The 27,359-nt window shown below is 39.7% G+C and overlaps 1 protein-coding gene across 2 annotated transcripts in view; it reads left to right on the forward strand.

Annotated features, from left to right (window-relative positions):
• Positions 1–27,359, forward strand: part of usp6nl (USP6 N-terminal like) — a 200,431-nt gene that overhangs the window by 40,942 nt on the left and 132,130 nt on the right. The window contains exons 2-3 of one of the 2 annotated variants that reach the window (XM_043714082.1): positions 2,218–2,291; positions 23,814–23,896. In XM_043714082.1, the coding sequence (XP_043570017.1) occupies positions 2,218–2,291; positions 23,814–23,896 (157 nt within the window). Of the gene's footprint in view, positions 1–2,217; positions 2,292–15,740; positions 15,862–23,813; positions 23,897–27,359 lie in introns of those variants that run through there. The other variant, XM_043714083.1, reaches the window with a different exon arrangement.

Genomic DNA, 27,359 nt, shown 5'->3' on the forward strand with positions numbered 1-27,359 from the left:
CCTCTCTCCATCTCGCCCTTGCGCTGCCTCTCGTTCGCTCGCGCCCTCACGCTTTCTCTCGTTTGCTTGCACCCTCGCGCTGTCTCTTTCGCCTGCGCGCTGTCCCTCTCTCGCACTCTTGTTCATTCTCTCCTTCCTCTCCCATCTCCCGCCTCCCACCCCTTCTCCTCTCTCTCTCCCCTTCTCTTCTCTCTCCTCTCTCTCTCCCCTGTGTCTCACTCTTTCTTTCTGACCCCCTCCAGCTCTCTCGCTCCCATCCCTCCCCTCCCCCTCCTGCTCTCTGGCTTGCTCACTCTTCACTGCTATGGTGGAAGTGGAACCCATGTCCACCGAGCATTAGCCTGTGCCTTATCTAGTGTCGTTTCTATTGTCTCATTTATGAGAAGCGATCAAAGTTATTATAATGAAATGAAAGCTGGGTGGACATAATTTACCTGATAAACCCCTATGTTTGTTCAGAGAAAGAATGCCTGTGCTAAGTTGTCCCATTTTTCAAATCTTAATTGATATTCAATTTGTTTTTCAGCTTACTTCATAAGATCTATAGAATATGTTGTGACAATCTGATATTATATGGTTTGATCTGTGTTAATATTAAATTCTACAGCAAATGAACAAAAAAACGATAATACTATAAGCGATGAGAATTGAAATATGCTACACGCTGGAAGACTGCCATCAGTTTTTTTGCCTACTGAGTGTAGTAATGTCCACAGATATAATCAGATAGAATCATTGATGGTAACATGCCTATGTTGCGGAGAGTTTGTTCTTTTAATAATTATTGTAAACAAGTTGCAAAGTGCTTGGAATTGAATTTGCTGTTTTAGAAATATTTTAGTTGCTTGTTCAATTATAAAGGAATGTGGGTTAACTGACATGCTGAAGTATCTATTCTATGATTTAATCAATAAAGTACCTTGATGAATAAACTCCTCCATTTAAAAATTAACTGAATATGGTGAATTAATTTAGCTTACTAGTGTTTGAGTATGTTAATATTTGCGTAAACATTTGCCTAACTTTGAGTAAATTTGAAGGAATCTGTTTTGATGTGACAAGCAAACAAAACGTACTTTGGGTTGGTTTCGATATAATTTGCATTAACTAAATTGATGCAATGTCCCAGTGCTGAGTTGAAATCCTGGAACTTTCTTCCTAACAACAATGTGGGTGTACGAACACCACAAAAGCTATGGTGATTCAAGAAGCCAGCTCACCACCACCACAACCACCAGCACAGTCTTCTGACGGGCAACGACTGCTGATCCTTCCTGCAGAACACCATCCCACTAATTAAAATAAATGTGCATCTCTAGCAAGTAATTGTAATCCTAAAGTTAATTTGCTTCCCTCTCTGAGCCTTGTGGCCAAGAAACCGCAGGTAAAATAGTTGGTATGCCTGATGAGTTGCCTTGGGAATCCTGGATTATGAGTCAAAGGGTGGTGCTGGAAAAGCACAGAAGGTCAGGCAGCAGCTGAGGAGCAGGAGAGTCTAAGTTTCTGACATTTCTGACCAGCCGAGCTTTTCCAGCCTTTTCGACTCTGACTTCTCCAGCATTACATAGAACATAGAACAGTACAGCACAGAACAGGCCCTTCAGCCCACGATGTTGTGCCGACCATTGATCCTCATGTATGGACCCTCAAATTTCTGTGACCGTAGACATGTCCAGCAGTCTCTCAAATGTCCCCAATGACCTTGTTTCCACAACTGCTGCTGGCAACGCATTCCATGCTCTCACAACTCTCTGTAAAGAACCCGCCTCTGACATCCCCTCTATACTTTCCTCCAACCAGCTTAAAACTATGACCGATCGATTACAGTCCTCAGTTTCTCCTAGAATCCAGGATTATATCTATTGCTTCAAATTACTGCAGGCTGATGTTTAAGTGCCATAATGGCAGAATGAAATAGAACCTAATCATTTATAAATACAATCTTAAATGAGCACCACGACTGTATTTCCTCAAGATGAAATACATTTCAGAATTGCCTTCATTTGGATGCCACCAATTTGCCAGGAGTAGGTGTTACAATGTAATTTATATTGGAGACCATTGATTAGTCTGCAACAAAAGTGATTCAGCCTGCTATATCCAGTTTCATTCTGTAATGCTATTAGAGAGGAAGCAACTAGTTTCTAAATCATCATGTTTCATAGTTTCAATTATGTTCACGGAAGGCTAGTAATGCTGACCCATTTCTTTCTGCAGATCCAAATGCTGAGCAGGATGTGGCAGTGAAACTTGCCCAGGAAAGAGCTGAAATAGTATCAAAGTATGACAAGGTGAAGTATTTTCAATCTACTCTGCTTCTGTGACACTTGCTGTCTCTCTTTTAACATTGCTTGTCAAGTCAATAATTATTTTAGACCTTGTATAGAATAGGTTTTGAAGAAATGTTAACTATAAAATGTAATTCAAAGGAAGTATACATGAATTTGGTACAAAGCTAGGTGGGTTATTTCCTTAGTCATGTCTGCTTTTATCCATTTTTCCTTTCAAAGTCATTAATTTACTGTTGCCTTATTTTGACATCATTTAATTGTCAAAGAGCATGAACTATTAGTGAAGAATATGATGGACGTTAGCCAATAAGTTGCAAGTTTTTAGACCAGAAGACCATAAGAACTAGGAGAGGAAGTAAGGCCGTTTGGCCCATCGAGTCCACTATGCCATTCAATCATGGCTGATGCGCATTTCAACGCCACTTACCCGCACTCTCCCCGTATCCCTTAATTATTTGCGAGATCAAGAATTTATTAACCTCTGCCTTGAAGACCTTTAAACGTCCCGGCCTCCACTGTGCTCGGTGGCAATAAATTCCACAGGCCCACCACTCTCTGGCTGAAGAAATGTCTCCTTGTTTCCATTCTAAGTTGACCCTCTCTAAGTCAAAGACTGTGCCCACAAGTCCCAGTATCTCCACCTGATAGAAACAATTTCCCAGCGTCCACCCTTCCTAAGCCATGCATTAACTTGTAAATTTCTGTTAGATCTCCCCTCATCCTTCTAAATTCTAATGTATACCATCCCAGGATCCTCAGCCGTTCATTGTATGTTAGGCCTACCATTCCAAGCATCTGTGTAAATCTCCGCTGGACACGCTTCAGTGCCAGTATGTCCTTCCTGAAGTCTGGGGCCCAAAGCTGGATGCAGTATTCTAAATGGGGCCTAACCAGAGCTTTATAAAGTCTCAATGCATCACTGCTTTTACATTCCAACCCTCATGAGATAAATGACAACATTACATTTGCTTTCTTAATCATGGATTCAGTCTGCAAGTCAACCTTTAGAGATTCCTGGACAAGCACTCCCAGATCCCTTTGTACTTCGGCTTTATAAATTTTCTCACCATTTAGAAGTTAGCCCATGTCTGTGTTCTTTTTTCCAAAGTGCCACACATTTGCTCATCGTGAATTGTATCAGCCATTTCTTGGACCATTCTCCTAAACTGTCTAAATTTTTTGTGTAGCCTCCCCACCACCTCAGAATTACCTGCCTGTCCACCTAACTTTGTATCATCGGCGAACTTCGCCAGAATACCTCCAGTCTCTTCATCCAGATCATTTATATATAAAGTGAACAGCTGCGTCCCCAACACTAAACCCTGCGGGATACCACTTGTCACTAGCTGTCATTCCAAAAAATAACCTTTTTATCCCGACTCCCTGCCTTCTGTCAGATAGCCAATCCTCAATCCATGCCAGTAGCTCATCTCGAACACCATGGGCCCTCACCTTACTCAGCAGTGTCCCATGAGGCACCTTATCAAAGGCCTGTTGGAAATCTAGGTAGATGACATCCACTGGGTTTCCCTGGTCGAACCTACTTGTTGCATCTTCAAGGAATTCCAACAGGTTTGTCAGGCATGAACTTCTCTTAATAAATCCATGCTGACTTGTTCTAATTCAACCCTGAACTTGCAAGAATTTAGAAATCTCATCCTTAACGATGGATTCTAGAATTGTACCTACATCCGAGGTTAGGCAAATCGGAATATAATTTTCCAACTTTTGTCTTGATCCTTTCTTGAACAAGGGGATTACAACAGCGATTTTCGAATCATCTGGGACTTTCCCTGACTCCAGTGATTTTTGAAAGATTACAACCAATGCTTCCGCTATTTCTTCAGCCACCTCCGTCAGAACTCTAGGATGTAGCCCCTTTGGGCCAGGAGACTTATCAATTTATAGACCTTTTAGCTTTTCAAGTACTTTCTCCTTTGTAATGGCCACCATACTCAACTCTGCCCCTTGACTCTCCTTAATTGTTGGGATATTACTCGTGTCTTTTGCTGTGAAGGCAAAGTGAGACACTGTGACAAAGTATTTATTAAGTTCTTCAACTATTTCCTTATCTCCTATCAAGAGCCTTCCTACATCAATTTGGAGCGGCCCAATCTCTACTTTTTGACTCTTATTTACTTCTTATGTATTGAAAGAAACTTTTACTATCATTTTTAATATTACTGGCTAGCTTACCTTCATATTTGATCCTCTCCTTGCTTATTTCTCTCATTGTTATCCTCTGTTTGTTTTTGTAGTCTTCCCAATCTTCTTAATTTCCAGTGCTCTTGGCCACTTTATAGCACACTTTTTCTGTGATACATTTTCTGAGTTCCTTCGTCAGCCACGGTTGTCTAATCCCCCCTTGGGTAATCTTTCTTTTCTTTGGGATGAACCTCCTGTACTGTGTCTTCAGTTACGCCCAGGAACTCCTGCCATTGTTGCTGTACCATCTTTCCCACTAGGCTCTGCTTCCAGTCAATTTTCGTCAGTTCTCTCTCATGCCCCTGTAATTACCTTTATTTAACTGGAACACCATTGTATCTGATTTTGCCTTCTCTCTTTCGAACTGCAGACTGAACTCTACCATATTATGATTGTTGCCTCCTATGTGTTCCCTGACTTTAAGATCTTTTATAAAGTCTGGCTCATTACATAGTACTAAATCCAGAATAGCCTGCTCCCTTGTTGACTCCATCACAGGGCATTCCATGAATTCCCTTTCTTTGCATCCACCAGCAACATAATTCAGAGTTTATTTGCATATTGAAGACCCCTATGATCACCGTGACCTTAACTTTCTGACATGCACTATCTATTTCCTGCGCCCCTGGTCCTGACTGCTGCTGGGAGGTCCATACGTAACTCCCATTATGGTTTTTTTGTCTTTGTGATTCCTCAACTCCACCCACACAGACTCCACATGTCATTTAGTGCCATAGGTTTAATTTCATTCTTAACTAACAGGGCAACTCTGCCCACCTCCCTGTCTTTTCGATAAGTCGTAAATCCTTGGTTGTTTAACTGCCAGTCCTGAACTCCCTGCAACCACGTCTCTGTGATGCCTACCACATCATAATAATTTACGATGGTTTGTGCTTTGAATTCATCTGCTTTGTTACAACTGTTTCGAGCATTCCAGTAAAGCACCTTAATACCAGTTTTCTTATCCTCATGATTTCCATCACCTCTACCTACGTTATCCTTCCTTTTGGCTTCATTCCTAGTCTACCTCGAATTTAAACCCTGCACACATGCTAATCTGCTGCTTATCTTTCTACTGGACTCCATACTCCTTGTTGCTTTCCCTTTCCCTTTCCCTCTTCCCCCCCCCCCCCCCCCCCGACTCCCAATTTAAAGTTCTAGTGACCACCCTATTTATCCTTTTTGCCAGAACACTGGTTCCAGATCGGTTCAGGTGGAGACTGTCCTTTTTCTGCCTTTGTTCACTGTTTGTGTATTCCTAACCATTTAATCTAGGGATTAACTGTCATTTTAGAAGTGATTTATTTTAACTAAAAGATACAGCTCTTTATGTAGTAAAACATTCTATTTCTGTTCTATTGTGCATGAAAAGTACAAGCAATTGCCTGGAGGAGCGGAATCCTTTCATAGTCAGTTTTATTATTCTGGATGCTCTTAATATATGACGATTAGATGAAGAAAACAGTCCATTAGCGAAACTGTGTATGTACTTAATTTTACCAATGAGCATTAATATTTGTGTTCTGTTTGCATTCAGAGATCATCAATTAATGATTGCACAGTGAAATTGGGCATTCGAGGTGTGAATTGTTTTTTAGATTAAATTATTGGAATGTGTTATAGCTCCTTGATCATAAAGCCAGTTATAAATAAACTTGGGTTCAGCTACTTTGCATTTTCATAAAACATCACTAGAAAGTGTTTTTAACCATTTTATATTATAAATTTACATAGCCTACTTTAAATGTTTTGGGGAAGATAAATTGTGTGGATATCAGGGACTACTTGCACAATAATGAAGGCTTGGAATGTAATTTTGTTATATCAAACAAAACATAAAGGGAAAAACCTCAGCATTTGATTTGGAAAAGACAAAGGCATCTCCAGTCCCAAGTTCTGTGAATTCGCCTCACCAATGTTTGGGAATGTGCCACAGTTGGCTGAGCTACCCAATCAATTGCCTTTGTACACTCTTACTCTCAGAAACACAGCTATAAACCCAGATACAAATCCCAGATTCCTCACCATTGCTCCTGTATTTCTCCACCCCATTGGCAAGACAGAACTTCCAATAATGATGATCCCCAGCATACTTCTGGAAGTTCTTTTCAAGGAATCTGGAAACCATGAAGATGCATCAGTATGTCAAACATACGTAACAAACCCTCCTTTTGATAGCCACCCTTGCCAAATGATAAATTAGCACTCCTGAAATTGAACAACAACTGAAAGAACCATTGAGACCATAAGTGCCATTTAATACATGTGAATGCCCATCCTCAAAAGTAGCTCCTGAGTATCACCTCTGACTGAGTTGACCAAATCCTGAAGGATGTAGCTGCCACATTGGATTTTATGACAGATGGAGTGGACCAGCGTCCAACAATAACCTCTTTAATTGCTGAAAACAGATCTGTCAATGAAAATATTTATGATTGGCTCTACAAGGAGCGTACAGTGGACAATGTCTCATTCACACTGAGGCCATCTTGCATGATGTTATGTGGTTCTATGAACTTGTTATGTGGCATATTCAAAGCTACATTTGTGACACACCATTGCAGCAGAATTTCATTTCAGAAAATCTGGCAAATGTGAGACTTCTAAAGAGAGGCCCAAACCTGGTTAATGAGGAAGGTGGAAGAACATGCATCTGAAAATGAGGCAACAACCTGTGAAAGTATGCAGAATTGCAGACATTCCAACAAAAACCTCAAATGGTAGACAGAAATAGCCAAACAGACAGAAACAATCAGCATGCCATCAGAGCTCTGCTATCTTGTCAACCAGATCTAAATGCTCTTGGACAATTAAAACTTCTCATCGGAGAAATGTCCATGAATATTCCCATTCTCGATGTGCATAGACAAGGTGTTCACATCTATTGTTAACTTTGAATGGCAAATAGATGATGTATCTTGCCTTCCTTTGAAGTTCTCACCGAACTAACAGACTTCGAAATATTCAGAAGGTAGTCTCGACTCTACCTTTTTCTTACTTTAAAGGCGTAAGTGTAAAGTGTTGTATTTCAGATGCAATTCCAGAACTTCACTTCAAGCCCAGTCAAACTACCAGGCTTGAAGCAAAATGTGTCTAATTCAAACACTATAGTTAAAATACAAGAAAAGTAATATGAAATTGGAATAACTTAACTCCACTAGAAAACTTAACAGAAAAATAGATTATTTAACGACTGAACAGTAACTGTTCCAATATGGTTACATCCTATAAACACACGTGGCAAAAGGCAAATTCAGTGAAACAGATTGTATCATGTGCAACTGTACCAACAGGAGGAAAAACGTCAAGAGAAAACTCTGTGAGAAAGTAGCAGGGAGAGGTGTACTGCAGCTTCATCCCAGCTTCAAGACCCAGCGATGGGCGGCATGATTCAGTGGTTAACATCACTGCCTCACAGCACCAGGGACCCGATTCGCTTCCTGCCTCGGGTAACTGTGTGGAGTCTGCGCATTCTCCCCAAGTCTGCGTGGGTTTCCTCCGGGTGCAGGTTCGGTGAATTGGCCATGCTAAATTGCCCATAGTGTTAGGTGCATTAGTCATTATGTACTTAATGTATTCCTAGGGATTAACTGTCATTTTAGAAGTAATTTATTTTAACTAAAAGATACAGCTCTTTATATAGTAAAACATTCTATTTCTGTTCTATTGTGCATGAAAAATACAAGCGTAAATATAGAGTAGGGGAATGGATCTGGGTGCGTTACACTTTGGAGGGTTGATGTGGATTTGTTGGGCTGAAGGGCCTGTTTCCATACTGCAGGGAATCTAGTCTAATCAATAACTACTGAAAGCTATGACTAAAAATTATGGTTTTGTGGGAGCTTGTCCCTACCCATTTGGACTGCTTCTATAATTGAACATTTTAAAAAGAACAGCCAAGGTGTCTCAAGCAGTTTAATTTATTGGATCCAAACAGACAGCTCACCATCTCTTAAAATCTCTCTTCAGAAAAACTAGGACCAAATATACCTCTCAAAGCCATAGTATCATCACACCATCATGACAAATACCAAACTTTTGCTAATTTAGTTTACTCCCTTTCTATGAAGAAACAGTTGAACGCACAGGATGTGCCAATGGTTACAGGTCCCCACAACATGGTCTGCATGCTAAGAACTAGTTCCTCTAAAATTAGCCACGGCACTTGCCCAGTATAGCTGTAACATTAGCATCTGATCAACAGTGGAAAATTGCTCAGATTTCTGCATGAAATAGACTGTATCTAATCAGTTACTGTCCCCTCAGCCTATTTTCAGTTATATACAAATGATGGAAGGTATAAATCTATCAAATAACATCAATAATGCTAACCAATAGTCAATTTGGTTTCTGCCAGAACCACTTAACTCCAAATATAAATATTACTTCAATCTAAGCATAAGCCAAAGAGCTGAATTCCAGAGATGAAGTGACTACCTTCCCTTGACATCAAGACCGCATTTGATTCTTTTTCTCTCTCTACTTCTTGGTGAAACAGTGAAGTTCAGAGGGGATTGTTTAAGGAGAGGGAGGCTCTCACTGGTGTGACAAAGCTGTTCCTTTAATGCGGTTATGTTGTCCTTGGTTTTTTTCTTCACGAGGTTGGAAACACAGAAGTTCCAAAAAGTCTGAGTTTGGTTGGGGTTTAGGGCCAGTTTGATAATAGTTGACAGGTATTGCCTCAGACAGAAGGCTTTGAGGTTTTAAAAAAATCAGTTGTATAATGAAAGGTGTGGTCGTTCTCCCAGCTCAGCTATTCTCTAGTTTGTTTTTTTTTAGTAGTGGTGAAGAAAGGCTGATGGAAGCAAGCTCAGGCTGATGCTCTCTCCCTGACTTCTATCCTATAAGAACTTGTTTGATTTTATCTTTTGTGCCAAGGCGCGTTTATGGAGATTGTCGCAAGTATTTTGGAACAGCATCATTAAGTGGAATGATCTATTGGATTTTCGAACAGGATAGGTTATTCAGTACTCTGTTTTCAGTTGTTTGTGTTTCGTTCAGTAACCTTGTAAATAAATTCTGTTTGTTTGAAACTAAGTGGTTTGACCAGCTGATTCTCTCAGAGAATACCCACTTTCCACCTGCTTTAAACAACTAGCAAAGTTAGGGTCTGGGCTACCTTCTTGAAAGATTTTGAGGAGTCTGGCCTGGTCCATGACACTGGCAGGAATAGCAACTAACATTATAGAAATGGGTGCTGCTGTTCGGTCACTTGTACCTGCTGTGTCGTTCAGTAGGTTACGTCTCTCAGATTAGCCAAAATTTCTCAAGCCCATCAATGAATTCTTAACTTTCACTAAATTCAATTTCCATTTGCTGAAAAAGATTCCAAATGTCTAAGGCAGGCTCCAACTTGCTGACCATGCATGCCACTTCATCCTCGGTACTTGAGCTGGTAGAAATAGATTTTCCCTCTTAATCTTATTTGATGTGGTTGTAAATTTGCTCACTGAGCTGGTAGATTTGTTCAGACGTTTCGCCACTCATGCTAGGTAACATCATCAGTTGAGCCTCCTGTGAAGCGTTGGTGTTCTGTCCCGCTTGCTATTTATATGTTTTGGTTTGTTGTGGTGGGTGATATCATTTCCGGTTCTGTTTCTGAGAAGTTGGTAAATAGAGTCCAAATCTATATGTTTGTTAATGTTCCGGTTTGAATGCCAGGCCTCTAGGAATTCCTGTGCGTGTCTTTGTTTAGCCTGTCCCAGGATGGGTGTGTTATTCCAGTTGAACTGGTGTCCCCCTTTGCCTGTGTGTATAGATACCAGTGATAGTTGGTCATGTCTTTTGGTGCCTAGTTGGTGCTCATATATCCTGGTGGCTAATTTCCTGCCCCTTTGTCCAATGTAATGTTTGCTGCAGGGTGTTTTGTATATGGTGTTCGTTCTGCTGGTTGTTGGCTACCAAGATGCCTAAGGGCTGGAATAGTCTGGTCGTCATTTCTGAGATGTATTTGATGTATGGCAGGGTGGCTGGAGTCCCTGCTCCAGTTTCCTCCCACAGATGTGCAGATCTTTGGCAATGCTAAATTGCCCCATAGTGTCTAGGGATGTCTAGGTTTGGCGGATTAGAAATGGTAAATGCGGGATTAAGAGGCTGGGTCTGGATGAATTGCTGTTTGGAGGATTGGTGTGGACTTGACGGGCCGAATGGTAGCTTTCTGCACTGTAAAGATTTTATGATTCTCTTTCAGATTTGTGTTAATGGTATCCCTGAAAACATCTTTAACTGCTTAAACTTGACTGGTATCGCCATTATTTAATGCACTCTTGTAGATTCTGGGACCACATTTGACCAGGAACCTATTTAGATTAACCATATGAATATGGCTATGGCTGTGAGAGTAGGCAGAGTCAGGTTCTTCTTGAGATTTAACTTAATTGATTTCTCCATTATCCATAATGCCCAAATTCGAAGTGTGGTGAAAACATGCAACGAGGGTGGAATCAGCTGCAGCAATACAAAATGCTTGATACTGTTGGAAAGAGCAATGGTTTTATCATTAGATAAATAATCAGATCAATCATAATCTTCTCCAATGACAATGCAGGCATAGGAATATTTAAACCAATCTTTCTTCCTCTGTTTCCACCCACCCGACCAAAATAATGGTTCCAATTCTGAATTCACTCACTTGAAAAATTTGCACTTTTGTCCAGGTGCTGTCACTGATTTGCTGTCAGTCTGATTTGGTTCCCAAGTTATATTGTTGCTTTCCCTGTTTCCTTACTATAGCATTGTCAGCTTGCTCACTGGGCAACTTGCATTGTAAATTAATGAGAGATCTAACCCCCAATAGTGCAGGCAGTTTAATAACAGTGCTAGATAAGCCAATGCAGCACGATTTGACTCCTTTCCTCTAAATTCTTTTCCTGTGTCAGGTAACATTCTGTTTTGGACAGATGCTTCCATCATTTCACAATTATTAGGTCAAAATCCTCTAAGTCTCTACCCAACTATTATTGAAGTATAGTTTGCATAAGGATTGCAACAGTTCAAGATGAAAGTCCACTATTATTTTTCAAGGAAGGTAGAGATGAACAGTTAATGTGGACTTGCACTGAAAGGGCATATGAAGAAAATGTGTTTTCACTACATAGGCCTGAGATTAATATGCAAGTGGACAGTGAACAGTAGGATTCATAATTCCAATATTGCAACTGTGCATTATGTTATGATCTACTTATATTATTAATTCATGGTATGTGGATGCCACTGTCTAGGCTAGCAATGTTTGCTCTTCCTTAGTTGCCCAGCAGGTCTGGCATCACGTAATGTGGAAGAATGTCAAATGTCCTTACCTAAAGGACATTAGTGAATCTGATGGATTTTTGCAATAATCATAGGTACATGGTTACCATTCTGCTAGTTCTTTCATTTCAGACTTTTATTGATTTTGTTATCTCCCATGGTGGGAGTTGAACCCATGTACCCAGAACATTAGCCTGTGGTTCTGGACCATGACTCCAATGAATTTACCACCGCACCACCACTGTTCCTAGTTTAATTTATGTCAAATAGAAGAAGGCGGCACCATTAGGCATTTTAACATCTGTGCCCTTTTTTTTTCTCTGAAGTATTCTTGTTGTGCACTCTTCAAGTGAACCTCAAGATATGTGTTCCTCAAATTTTCTTTTGTGTTCTTTGTGTAAGTGCTCATTTTCCATCCTTGAGAGTGAAATAATAGTAAGTATAGAATGCAACATTTTAAAAATAATACCTGATGCTTTAAAAAGAGCAAATGAACACTGAGGAAAATACATTAAGGGGAGAATTGTTGTGTTTAAATATCTTGGATTCTTTTCTTCACTACAAAAATTATTGCATACAAGGATCAAACTTTGAAGGTCTCTGATTTTTTTAGACATTTGTTCATGGTACAATCATGGACCATTTAGTCCAGGGCATTTGGAGTATCCTATGGTTTTTCAGTGCTATAAGCCAAGGATGAGCCTTGCTTCACTAGTAATTGTCCAGAATTTTGCGGTCAGCGCCAGCGAACTTTTTTTTGGTTTTACATTGACTAACATCAACAACAATGAAGCAATCACTAGCAGGTGTGGCAGGAATATGTGAGCGAGAGTTTTTAATTATTTTACCATTAGTCAAGAAATGCTTCAATAACACAAGACTTTTGGTAAACACTTCTGCTTTCTGAATTAACACTGCATTGTCAGCTGAATGCCTGGGAAATTCCTTCAGTTGAGATTGAAGACAATCGATCCACAAGCATGACACCAAGCATCCACTTTGACGTTAATTCACCATCTTGCTCCCACACTTAGACTTCTGTTCTTGGACTGCTGCTGTGTTTCGGTGATGTTTAACATAAGCTCATAGAATGGCAATTTATCTTTCAATTAAGTTTTTGGGTTCATCATTGTGTTCAACAATTTCAGACTATAAACTAATCCCATATTATAATTCTGTTAAGGTTTGATATGTGTTGCTCCTGATTCTGTTGTTGAATGAGACTGTTCATTATTCTGCCATTTGTACTCACTCAGAACACATATACATTTTGTCGTTTATCTATAGCTATTATCACTTCATCTGCCTTTTGTTCTGTAACATAGAGTCATAGAGTTGTACAGCGTGGAAGCAGACCCTTCGGTCTGATTCGTCCCTGCTAACCTTAAATTAATCTAGTCCTATTTGCAAGCACTTGGCCCATTTCCCTCTAAACCCTTCATATTCAAGTACCCATCCAGATGCCTTTTAAATGTTGTAATTGTACCAGCCTCCACCACTACTTCTGGCAGCTCATTCCATACATGGAGCACCCTCTGAGTGATAAATTAGCCCCTTTTAAATCTTTTCCCTCTCACCTTAAACATATATTCTCTAATTTTGGACACCCCTACCCTGGGGAAAATACTGTAGCTATTCACCCTACCCATGCCACTCATGATTTTATAAAACTCAATAAGGTTGCCCCTCAGCCTCCAATTTTCTAGGCAGATAGCATTGGTCTATTCAGCCTCTCCCTGTAGCTCAAACTCTCCAACCTCGACAACATTCTTGCAAACGTTTTCTTCACCCTTCCAAGTTTCACTACATCCTTCCTACAGCAGGGAGATCAGAATTGCACGCAGCATTCCAAACCAATGTCCTGTACAGCCAAAACATGATAGCCCAACTCCTATACTCAGTATACTGACCAAAAAAGGAAAAATGTACCAAATGCCTCCTTCGCTACTGTCTACCTGTGACTCCACCTTCAAGGAACTATGAACCTGCACCTCTAAGTCTCTTTGTTTGGCATGATTCTCCAGGACTGTACCATTAAGTGTATAAGTCATGCCCTGGTTTGCCTTAATAAAATGCAACACCTCACGTTATTGACATTAAACTGCATCTACCACTCCTTGGCCCATCTGATCTGATATCCCAAATCTTGCCTTTTGTTTGTCCTCCCCAACACCCCCCCCCTCCCAAACCACCAAGCCAGTATGTAACTCCTCACATTTCCAGAGTCCTTCAGTTCTGAAGCAATCATATTCAACTTGAAATGTAAATTTTCTTACTCTCCATGAATGCTGCCAGACCTGCTGAATATACCCAGCACTTGCTGTTTTTATTTCAGATTTCCAGCATCTGCAGTTTTTTTTAATGAATGAGTTTGGTTGTTGGATTCGCTTCTAGGGTACCTTGGTGATTACTATGGAAATCCAACTGCAAATGTAAGAACTCCTTCTCAACTTTAAGTATCTCCAAACTAATGGGAAACACTTCACTCCCTTTGTTAATTGATGCTTCCAAAAACAAAGAAAATAAATTTCTCTCTCCTAATATAATCCAGGTGATCATGTTCAGAATTGTTATGTTCTCGTCAGTCTTTATGCATACATTCAAGGTTTGCATAAAGATTTGTGGCTTGGGTGTCGGTTGCTGTAGTTGTGGATATGTTCGTCAAGCTTGGAACTTGATTTACAAAAGTTTCATCCCCTGTCGAGATGACACCTTCAGTGCTTTGGAGCCTGCTGTGAAGCACTGCTGTACTGTGCCTTTTGGAATTTATTTGGTTCCGTTTCTGCTGGTTCTGGTTGTTCGTTGTAGTAGCCAGTGTGTTGGGTCAAGGTCTGTATCTTTGTTGGAGTCCATGGATCACTGCCATGCTTCTAGAAATTCTCTGGCTGTCCTCTGTTTAGCTTGTTCTATGATCGTTATGTTGCCCCAGTCGAATTTGTGGTCCTTGTCATCTGTGTGTATGGCTACTGGAGACAGCTGATTATGGCGTTTGTGGTTGCAGATTGCTACTTGTCTGCCTGTTTGTCCTGTGTAGTGTTTCGTGCAGTCCTTGCATGGTATCTTGTAAATTACATTAGTTTTGCACATGATTGATATAGTGTCTTTTGTTCTGGTGAGTTGTCCGAATGTGGCTGTTCATTTGTGGGCTGTCATGAATCCGAGTGGTCTGAGAAGTTTGGCTGTTAGTTCTGAGACATCTTTTGTGTATGGTAGCATGGCTAGTATGTTGGGTCGTGATACGTTCTCATCCTGCTGTCTGCTGGGCATCTGCAGATAAAGTTGCGGGGATATCTGTTCTTGGTGAAGACTCTGTAGAGATGTTTGTATTTTTCTCTTTGCAGGTTGGGAGTGCTTCAGTGTGTTGTAGCCCTTTTGAACAGGGTTCTTTTGCAGCTTCGTGTGTGTGTGCACGCGCGTGTGTTCGTGTTCGGATGGTTGCTGTTGTAGTTCAGGATCTGGTCCGTGTGTGTGACTTTTCTGTGCACTCTTGCAGTGCATTCACTGATCTGTGTTCTTTCTACCCTCACATCCAGGAATGGGAGTTGATTGTTGGTTTCCTCTTCTCTCATAAATTTGATCCCTGGAAGAATGGTGTTGATAATCTGGTGCGTGTTCTTGATCTCTATTCTGTCAACAATTAGAAAAGTGTCATACACTTATCTGATTCAGAGTTTGGTAGAATTTGTGGGAGGGCTGTTCGTTCCAGTCTTTGCATTACTGCTTCTGCTATGAAGCCGAAGATGAGTGAGCCCATAGGTGTCCCATTGATCTGCTCATATGTTGGTTGTTGAATGTGAAGTGTGACATCAAACATAAATCTTGTAGTTTGAGTATGCAGTCCTTGTTGATAGCTGACCTGTTGCGTCATCTGTTTATCCAGGAAGTTCACTAGTGTGTCTCTGGCTAGAATTTTGTCAATTGAAGTGAACAGTGCCATTACATTAATGAGACCATTCTTCATCTTTGTCTGTGTTTATGTTCTTGATGTTTTCTAGAAATTCCTGTGAAGATTGCGTGGAGTGTTTGGATCTGCTGATAAGATGTTTTGGTTTTCCTTGGAGTTGTTTTGCTAGTTTATGTGATGGGGTTCCTGGAGGCGCCACAATGTGGCTAAGTGGTATGTCTGGTTTGTGTATCTTGTGTAATCTGTAAAATCTTGCTGCTTTCTGGTTTCATCCTTCATAGGTAAATCCTGGTTATCTATCCATTTTTTGTAGGTTCTGTAGTGTGTTGTTTATTCTATTGGTTAGGGAGGGGGTCATACTCCCTCTGTAGGTACGTGTCGGTGTTTGCAAGTAGTTTCTCTGCCTTCTGAATATATTTGGTTTTCCATAATAACTGTCATTCTTGTCATTTTTGAGAGTTTTAGGGCTTCTCTTACTTTGGTGTTGAGATTGTTAATTTGTCTTTTTGTTAGTAAGGGTACAATGGTTAGTCTGACTGCTTATGTATTTGTTTTCCATGTCAGGTGTCTCACCACAGAGAAATTACATTGCAGATTTCTCTGTCAACTCTTACACTGCAGTAATGCTCCTTTATGTGGTGTCTCACACAGCATGATAGCAGTTAGTGACTGCAGCTAAACTGTTTTGATACAATCCAGTCAATTTTTAAAAAGGAGTTAAATGATGTCTGCACATTTAGAGAATTAAATTTGCACTATTCTGAAATGTGTCACTTTATATCAAGGTTGGCATCAATATACAAATTGACAAAAAGTGCAGTATCCATGATGCTCTTCTATCCTGCTTTTTGCTATGAAATTGCATCCTTTTAACCATTCTAAATTGAACAAGTTCTCATTTGAGCCAGGTTGAGTCCCTGAATGATAAGGCATCAGGGTGTGGATGTGATGAAGACAATGGTAGCAGTGTTTACTGCAAGCATTTGCTGATTTTGAAATAATTTTAACTGATTTGCATTGGTATCAGCCAGTGAGGTTGGTCAACATTGCAGAGCCTTTCAATATGGTGTTATAAGCCTAAGGGACTCAAGCAGGTTCAACTGTACCTGTGTTTTTGTTTTGCCGCTGTTTACCTATTATTTACTTATCTATGCTACTTAACTCAGTGATCTGCCTGTATTGCTCGCAAGACAAAGCTTTTCACTGTGCCTCGGTACACATGACCATAAATTCAATTCTAATGTGTTATGATCCCAGCTGATATTATTGGATAAATCAGATCCCAGTCCCCATTCCAATAAGGAGAAAGTGAGGTCTGCAGATGCTGGAGATCAAAGTTGAAACTTTATTGCTGGAACAGCACAGCAGGTCAGGCAGCATCCAGGGAACAGGAGATTCGACGTTTCGGGCACAGGCCCTTCTTCAGGAAATCCTGAAGAAGGGCCTGTGCCCGAAACGTCGAATCTCCTGTTCCCTGGATGCTGCCTGACCTGCTGTGCTGTTCCAGCAATAAAGTTTCAACCCCATTCCAATAAGAACAGGCCATATCTGCGCCTACTGTAATTCTAAACAAAACCCATCTGCCTGCGCAATGTCTGCATTCCTCTATTCCCTGCCTTTTCATGTGCCGGTCTAAGTGCCTCTTAAATGTTGTTTCTTCTGTCCACAGATGCTAAAATAGCTGCTGAGTTTCACTCACACTTTTTACTTCATCTCAAAGGATCAACATTTTTTCATCAGCAGTATCATTTTTAGACAGTCATCCCTCGTGAAATTTCACTCCTAACTTCACATTAAAATTTTTTACTGATCTGACAAAATTACACATGTTCTGCATCTTCACCAGATGTGATTCTCTGCAATACTGTACTGTCTCCTCTGAAAGCATACAATCAGTCTAACTCACTAACTTAGAGGTTGCTGACACAGCTTCATATCTCTTTCCATCTTTGATGGTCTGAAGACTTCCATAAGCTTAGCGCACTCTTCTGTAGGAATGGATCTTGCCTTCTGATTTAAATCAGGCCATTTGTCTTTTTTTGTAGGTCATGAAAGTTTCACGTTGTAAATATCTCAGCAATTATTTAACTTGAACCACATGCTTTCTTTGAATGGTTGTCTTTAATTCACTGCTCCAAGTGACTTCCTGATCCTAAAAACAAGAACTTCGCAGCATTGAAAACAAAAATCAAATTTACTTCTACAAGAGTATCCATGTTCCCAAAAGTAATATTATAAACTTGTATTGTTAAAGCAATTTAATATGTATCTTCAGGATTCAAAACCTCTTACAGGTATTCTTTAGTTTTGTTCATTTTCTAGCATGTCTTTTTATCCCGTCTACCTGGGGATCAGTTATGTATCATTGTGTTGTTCCTGTGTACAACTGCTGTTTTCAGCCCATGGCAAGAAATTTCATGCAAATATGTCTTGAATTTTTCAAATTTAACATTTTTACTGTCTATTGAAAATGCTTCATTCGAAAATAAGTCAAACTCTTCAAGTGCCTCTTGAGTGCCAATAAGGAGGTTTCTGATTTTTATCGACCTTTGTGACCCATAAGGCTTGCTGTCATTGTGGTTTTTGTACCAATTACTAGGATTGTGAAGCATAACTGTTGTACAAGCAGGAAACTTCCAACAGCAGTAATTTCTCAGTACTGCAATCAACTCTATTCTTTGTGTAAAATTACGCAGGATAAATTGTTGTCTTCATGCTTGAAAGAAAAACCTGACAAAGTATTACTACATTTCAAAGGCATGTAGAAAGTTAATGTGACCTCTTGTGATTCACAGGAGACCATTAATAACAGTCCTATGAAAATAATTAATTCAGGAAATATCTTTGTTTACAATCTAAATGCACATGTGTGACGTACACCAGTACAAAGGACTTACTGAAAAACTCTGCTAGGAAGCTTCTGAACTGTTCATGCTGATAAGTGCTCAATATAGATGGGTGGCTAGTGAATTTGCCCCCAAAATGCTCTGGAACATTCATGCTAGGGGGGGAAAGAGGGGTGTTGCTAATGAGGGGTTCACTGAGAGTCTGTAAACAGTAATCACAAGAGAGAAACAGTTTGTGTTTGGAGTAGCAGGAAGTAGAAGAGGCAGTGTTAAGTATGGCACTTTTGCAGGATTGGGGTCTTTCGCCGAAGCTGTGAGCAGGGGAAAGAGGAGGAGTCTTCAAAGGGGAATGGAATGAGCTGAGAAACTAGTAGACAAAAATGAGGCGTCAAGACATGACTGGGAGGCAAAAGGGAGGTTGCTAGAGTTGAGTTAGAGGGAGGCTGCCAAGTGGTGATTAACGTGAGAAGGAAACTGAAATAAGGATGGGTTGTCGAGGATAAGAAGGCAATGGGGTTAATGAAGAGGTTGGGGGGAGGAGCTAAGAAGGCAGCTACAAAAGGAGTAGGGAGCTCAGGTGGACAGGTTGAAAAGGGGCTAGCTGTCAGATAAGCAGGAAGTTGAGAGTAGGGATAGAGTGAGGGAGGAGGAGGTGAATGGAACATGAGGTGGGGTGAGAAAAGGGGGCTATAAGAAACAAGGTGGAGGAGGAGATTGAAGGGGGCTTGGACAAGATAGAGACAACTGCAAAAGGAAAAGCTTTTAAACTTGTCAACAAAGAAATACTCAGTCGTGAGCCACGAAAACTCAAAAGCCCGTTTGTCCTTGTGCCTGCTCCCCCTCCTTTCTTGCCCTCTTGTTTTCCTGCTCGCATTCACATGCCCATTCACTTGCTTTTGCTCACTGTCTCTGAGGTGCCCTCACTCACTCATTCTCTCGCATTTGCACTTGTCTCCTGCACGCTGTCACTCACATTCTCATGCTTGTCTACCTCTACATGCTCACTTACTCTTGCTGCTTCACTTACTCTCTCTTGTTCTAGTTTTTCCCTTTTCAAAGCTCATGTCTGTGGCAATTGACTCATTTGGCTCCCGTGTATAGGTAGGTATGCTATCACCTTGTTTATGGTCAAACAAGGGCAGAGGAGTTAGTACTGAGACACATAAAATAAGACCAATAAGTATTGATGTGAGAATCAGAGCACTTTGGAAGTTGAACTGCAAGCTTTTAGGAGGTAAAGACAAGAACGAAATGCCAAATATTAGCATTTTAAATCTGAAATGGCAATGCCCAATGAAATGAATGCGGATGTGGCTCAAACTGACAGGGCAAAAAAAAACCACTGGCATCTACATAGTGGATCATCAGCATAAAATCTTCAAGAATGAAATTCATAGAGCTCAAAAGTACAAACATCGTGGATACATGAACTCTAATGCAAGACGCGATGCATGAAAGTGTGAAGGTTTATAGGCAATAATTAATTTAAATGAGGTTTAAAGACTTCAAATGATGAAGTTAGTGCTAACTATACAATTTGAGGATGGTGAAATGAAAGTGTTTGGATAGACGCAATTGTAATTTTACTGTTTCAAAATGTTTTAAATAGCTACATCTACCTATCTTGGTTTATTCAGTTTCAGCTTTTCTGTTGCATAATAAGCTTGGGTTTTACTGTTGAGACCAAATCTGTAGCATTTCAGAGTTTTGATGTAGTGGACGCCACCTCGCTAAAGAAAATATGATCTATTAAACCACATTTTAATCTGGGATCCGATCTATCAGGTAACAACAGAAGCTGGAATGATAATAGTCACTTTAGGCAATTTATTCAACAAAGGTTAAATCATTGGGCTCACTAATGTTGAAATTTTTTGCTTTGGTTTACTCTTGTTACGTGTATCTAGGGACAGTGAAAAGTTTTGTTATGCATGCAATATAGGCAGATTATTCTATAGAAGGTATATTAACATAGTAGAACACAGTGAAAAATACAATATTCTGGTTGCAGAGAAGGTATACAACAAGTGAGATCAACATTAAGTTTAAAATTAAAATTTGAGAGGTCAGTTCGGAAGTCTGGTAACAATAGGGAAGAAGCTGCTCTTGAATGTGGTATGTGTGTTTAAGCTTTTGCATCTTCTGCCCAATAGAAGAAGTTAGAAGAGGTTATAGCCGCAGTAAAAGGGGTCATTGATTATGTTGGCTGCCTTCCAGAGGCAGCGAAAAGTATAAATTGAATCAATGAACGAATGATTTTATTACCAGATATCTAGGAGGATACAGCGAAAAATGTTTTGTTACTACAATTCTACATTATTTTGATTTACAGAAAGAATAAAATGAAATTAAATAGAGTTGATCTCCTGTTCAAATTGGGGTCTCAAGCACTGCAACCACGGCTTCTGCAAGATCTCTAAGGTGTTCTGGGCCTCGAGGAGTCCCCTCTCCAATGGTGACATTGTCCCAGGAGACCTCAGCTCCGCTGTTCCTGTTGCCTTGCCAGCACTGCCAAGAGTCTCCACGCTGGGCCTACCATACCAGTAGTCCCCTCTCTGCTCATCGCCACAGCCAAGAGTCCAGGCTCTGAACCTACGTTAGCCAGGAGTCCCTGCTCTGGGTACTGTCATTTCCAAACATCCAGGCATCACCACCACAGCCAACACCCCGTCACTGCCACCAAGAGTCCAGACTCCGAACCTGTTATAGCCCAGGAGTTCCGCTCTGGGCACTGCCGCCACCAAGAGTCTCCACTCCGAGCTTGCAACTGCCAGGTATCTCTGTTCCTGGCACTGCCACTACCGCCAGGAATCCTGATCCACGCTGCCGATGCTTGATTTGAAATTGGTTGTGGACAAACTGAAAAAGTGACCACTTTCCATTTTCAATGGATATTTGACTCATTACCTCTCCAAGCTTGTTGGAAAACTCTTGTATGTGTAGCAATAGAGATTAAAAGTTTTTTTTTGTCCAATAGAATATAAAGAGTTGCAGCCAATAGGTTTTGTTCAGAGTGAAGTTGAATTCAACATTGTTTTGCTTTTATTCTTCACATAAATCAATGCTCCTGAGTTTAGGAAATATGATTTCAAAATTTATTTATGCTTTAAAATTTGTTGCTGACTGAAATATAGGGCCAGACTGTCTGAGAAGCAGCAATCTCATGCATGTTGCCACTCTGGCCTATCTTTTATATTAAAAAAGGAAGTTCCAAATTTTTGTGAGAAGATTCATTTGGAGCTCCTTCAGAAATGCAATGCTTCCATTCTAACAATTCTTTCATTGCATAGAACTGTCAGAGGAAGGTAAGTTGCATCATTTTCCCAGCAGTGAGCTACAGTATTCTGAAATGTAAAGGCCCTGACAGCTGTTACCAAAAGTATGAGGGGTAAGTGCGGGTGCTGGGAGGATAGGGTGCAAAATGGTAGAGCTTCTGGTGGAGGCATAGTTGAGATGCGTGAATTAAGTATGGTATATGTTAAATAGTAATGCAGAAGTTAGATGTGTATTTAATGGTCAAACTTCACATGAGTATCTATTTCACTTAATTTTGTCAGAACCCTTAATTTTTGAAATGGGTGGACAGATGGCCAATACAATTTGATATAATTACGTACTGTTATGAAGGTGTAGAGGTGTACTATACCTTTAAGAGAGTTGGAAAGCTCACAGGGACTTGCAAAGCACAGAGTCCTGAACAAGGTAACAATGTAACACTTGGTCGAAACAAATAGTAGCAATTGGGTTGCTGTGAAACAAAAGCAAATTCAACTTTGGTCAATCAATTTAAATTATGCCCCAAGATACCAAAATCCAATTAAATTTGAAATTTGTATTTTGATAATATTAAAACCAATAAAACAATCCGATGTTTTGGGGGTATAAAACTGGACATTTTGAACAATTGGCGAAGGTCTACCAAAGACCAACAAATGTAGACTGCTAGCTGAAGAGCTCTCTGAAAGGTACCTGTCGGTGGGCAGCAGAACATCGAGGCTGACTTGGAGATAATCTAAAATCTTAATCAGGATTTTTTATCAGACTACTATTGCAGAGTGGGAGGTTTGAGAAAGGAGTTGTAAATAGTTGTTGGTTTTAATATTCTCTGGATTTTAAGAATAAAGTTAACTTTTACTTTAAATAGTGACTTCTGAGATGGTTCTTTGCCTGTCAAATTTTAACAGATTACAGCACGGGGTTAATCTTTTCTGTATTGTTGGTTTAAATTAGCAGAGGGATTTACCCCGTGTCGGAATAGTACAAAGTAACATGCTGGGAAAATAAAAGGTGGATGAATATACATATTACAGTATAAATGGTATGGTTGAGCAGGGACCTACAGTTTCAAATGCGTAATTTCCTGAAAAAATGTGTAGGCAGATAAAACTATTAAATGACATAGGTCTGTTTCCATGCTGTCCATCTCTATGATTCTATTTGAGTACATGAGCACAAAGTAGAAGAGTAAAGAAGAAGTACTTCATTGTGCAAATGTAAATGTGATCACAAAATGGTGTGCGCTGTTTTGGTTTCTGAATGATGCAGCATTTATTGGAATGCACAGGAATTTGGAAGGATATGTAGAAAAATATTACATAGTTATGAAGAAAGAATGGAGAGATGAGCATTGTTTCAATTTGAACAGAGAAGGCAAGAGAAGATTTAGTGAAGATAATCTTGGAATTTTGGAAGTAGTGTTTCCCACTTCATACAGTGTCTTCAGACTGGGTAGCTATTGTTAAGAGACTTATAATTTACAATTCTCGTGGTTGAAATAGAAATTTGGAGGAAGATAAAATTAATTGTATTAAAAATTAATTTGGTTAAAATAAACTTTAAACAGAGAGATTTGAGAAGAGCATGAAACTAGTTTGGATTTTCTGGCAAAATAAAGCAACAGAGGTAAAATACGCTGAATGGCCTTGCTGCGTTAAGTGCTGTTGTTCTATGATACCAAGCACTGTCTTGGTGTTTGACCTTCATATGAATATTTGCAATCTTCTGGCAGTGGTCAGTGGCCACAATTGAGAATGGAAAACCTGAGATATTTTATTTGGCAACGTGGCTGAGATGAACTGCAGCACGTCATTCTCAGCCCTACTTTCACATGCAAAATGTCAAAATGGGAATTTCTCGCATTTTTGACCAATTTACCTTTTGAACTCTGAGAGAGTTGAAGATGGCAAGGGCATTGCAGTATTGAATTTGTAATCAATTAATAGATACACGCGTTTGGCTTTGTCATCAGCTCAAAACTGAATGAATCAAACCAAGACAGCTTTATTGATGTTTGTTTGTTTGTTTGTTTGTTTGTTTTAGGGACGAGAAGGAGCGAAGATTGACCCGTGGGAAGATGCAGACTTCCATATTTATAAAATCACTGATCGATTTGGTTTTCTACAGTAAGGCTCAGCATTTTAAATTTGTGTTTTCAGGTTCAGCATTATCTCTGTTAGAAAATTAGTATACCATTGATAAATGATTTGATGAATTTCGAGGTGGATGTGGTTTAGCTTGGCAAGTATCTTGTTAAAACTGCTGGGTTATTTGCTGATGAAATCAAATCATGCAGCGTGTGTTCTTGGTCAAATCTCAACTTATTTCCAAAAACCTCTTTGAAAGCATCCACATGTATTCCATTCGTGTTATGCATTGTGAAATCTTAGGTTTTTATTTTCATTGTTATACCTTATTCACCTTGGCAAATTTTAACAAGTCTTGAATATGGGTGGGTGTAGGAAGGCATGCAATCGGAAGACACCACCCCCAGTAAAATGTTGTGTATTTACTTTGATGGAAATTAAATTCTTCCCACTTGCGACATCCTGTTTCACAGTCCATCTTTTAAGATAAGAGGTCTCCTAAGCTTCTGCATTATGTATTCTAATGCAGGATGGTGCAGAAGATTCCATTCACTGCAAACTATCTTTTGGAGAATCTAGTTTGAAACTGATGGAATGCATGACAGTGGATTGGCATTTGGGCAGCAGTAAAAAAGAAAGCCTGCTAACTCAGAGGTTGCTGAATATTTGATTACCAGCATGGCTTTCAGAATTTTAGACAGCTTTTGGGCATCTTTCTGGAACTGCTCCAGCAGATAGATACATGCACTGCATAATATGACATACTGATTTCTGGTGGCTGCTTTATCAAAGTTGATAGCATTTAAGCAAACACTTTGTGAAGGTAGTTTTGAATAAAACCTGGGGAGTAATACTTTGAACATTATAGATTCTGTTTGAATTGGCTTTGGAGTTCATGGAAAACAATATGGATGCCTCCAGTATTTGCTGTTGGCAATTAAAGTTTTTCCAATCTGCATATATTCAAAGCTTATATTTTGTTCTGTTGGGATTGATGTTTCTTTGTTAGTGGAATGAAATTATAATATTTTTGAGGAAGATCAAACACTTCTTGAAAGCTTGTAATTTTACAATTTAAATATGTTGAAAAGAACTGGAATGACTGAGCAGCATCTCTCTATTGACTTCACTCCGTCTCAAATCAATTTTCTGACTAAGGGTTTTTTTTTGCTTTTGCTTATTGTTGATAACATAATTGTGTTAAGTCTCACAAGGCTAGCATACTGTAAATCAAGCTCCAATATTTCCAGATTGGTTCAAAATTCAAGATTTTAGCAAGTAGAACAAATTCCCCAATTTTCCTATCTTTCCTGTCAGAAAGCACAGACCAGGTCTCTGGACTTCACAAGAATTACTCTTTATTACAAGATTCTAAGTACACAAACAGGGTGACCCCCGTATCTGTGGAATCATTTTCTGCAGTTTCAGTTACCTGTGGTTTCCCATGACTGGAAAATATTATAGGGAACATTCCGGGACCAGGAGGCTGCCAGGAAGGTACGTTTCCTATTGAAATGAATGGGTTCGCTCGTATCCACAGTTTCGGGCTTCTATGTTAGTTCGTGGAACATATCCCCCAACAGCTACAGTGAGACTACTGTAAATGAATACATATGGGCGGCATGATGCTCAGTGGTTAGTACTGTTGCCTCACAGAGCCAAGAACACGGGTTCAATTCTAACCTTGGGTGACTGTTTTTGTGTGTGGAGTTCACATGTATGCGTTGGTTTCCACCGGATGCTTTGGTTTCTTCCCATGATCTAAAGATGTGCAGCTTAGGTGGATTGGCTATGCTAAATTGTCTGTAGTGTCTGTGGATGTTTTGGCTAGATATTTCAGACATGATAAATATGGGGGCACAGGGATAGGCTGACTGGCTTGATCTGGGTAGTTTGCTGTTCAGAGGGTCATCACTGATTCAATGGGCCAAATGACCACTTTCTGTACTGTAGGGGTTCTATGATAATGAACCATCACTATTAAGTTATTTTTCCTGAGATTCTTACACAATTGATGCAACTGCAATATGCCAACTTCTGTGAAGAACCAACATTTATTAAGCACAATACAGTACAAACTTCAGGGAAACTCTTAACACTCTTTGCCATGCCTGGGAAGTGTGCCAAGAGCTCTCTCTGAACAAAGTCCTTCCTTAATACAAAATCTTTACATCACAGTCAGTAATGTTCACAACACAACCCCCAGTCACTCCCTCACAGTCAACTGCCACTCAAGACACAATGCAGTGACCACATCATCTCCAGAAACAGTGTTATGCAAGTTATCCCTTAATGGTCAAATCTGTTGCAAATCATTTTTTTGTAACTATAGGAGAGTAGTCAAATTCCAACTGTAATGTTCTTATTGATTTCTGAATAGGGGATGATGCAAATGGCTGTGAATGGCAAGAGAATGCCCATGTAAATGGCTGTGAATAATAGGTGATGATAATGTAATTTTCTTACAATCTATCTGTAAGTCAGAGAGGCATCTCACCCTAGCCTCGGAACTTCCAATTTCATGTAGGTCAGCAGAACAAGGTAACTCTTTATTATCACAATCAGTATATCTCTCTTCTAGTTAAAACTTTAACTCCTTTATAAACATTCATTTATACAAACATGAGAAACGAAAGATGGATGTTATGTATGGAGGAAAAACCAAGAAAGCAGTTCTTTGTGACTGCTGAGATGTTTCTTGTGCTCATCAGATGTTTCTTGATCCCTTTTTTGAATGATTTTGCTGGTTAACAAAAGGCAAAGGGTGGCTGGTTCACTTATAAAAGATTTAACTTATGAATGAAAAGTCACAGCTTACAGCAATTGCTGAAGGAAAAATCACCTGTTTTCTTTCAGGCTTAAAGTAGTTTTTACAGAGAGCTCATGAAATGGTAGAGATTTGAAGACTTCTCCATATTGTTCACAGTCCCAAGCTGTTCAGCTAGCCTAGAACCAATCACAATTGTTGGCAGGCAGAAGGCCTTTGTCATCATTAACTTGTTGCTAAGCCACAGATCAACCATTAAGCTCCAGCTCATTTGCAAACTGTGCTTCAATGACTGCTGGGATCACCAACTCCTTAAACCAAGTTTATGATGAATGTCATTTTATTACTTGCTTTCAAAGCATGCAGTAATCCTCCAGCTATCCTTCAGTTTAAAACAGTTAATTTTTTCACATCAGTCCACCATTGAAAGTACAGAAAAATAAAAAGAAACCAATCTTTACAACAAGTAAATATTGAATTCAGAATGTTCAAGTATTACATATGAGTTGAGACTTTAAAGTCACATATGATAGCCCAAATTATCTATGTCTGACTGAAATGAATTGTAATGCTGTATTTGCTACTCTGTTGCTGTTGTGGCATAAACTAAAATGATTATGTTTACTGGCATCATAGAATGCTTCAAGTGTATTTTTGACAGTTTAGTTGGCCAAATCTTTACTTCAGTTATTGTGCTTGATTTCTGTAAGTAGAAATTCAGGTTATTTTAAAGTG

This window comes from Chiloscyllium plagiosum, chromosome 23 (assembly GCF_004010195.1).
Source record: "Chiloscyllium plagiosum isolate BGI_BamShark_2017 chromosome 23, ASM401019v2, whole genome shotgun sequence".
Lineage (NCBI taxonomy): Eukaryota > Metazoa > Chordata > Chondrichthyes > Orectolobiformes > Hemiscylliidae > Chiloscyllium > Chiloscyllium plagiosum.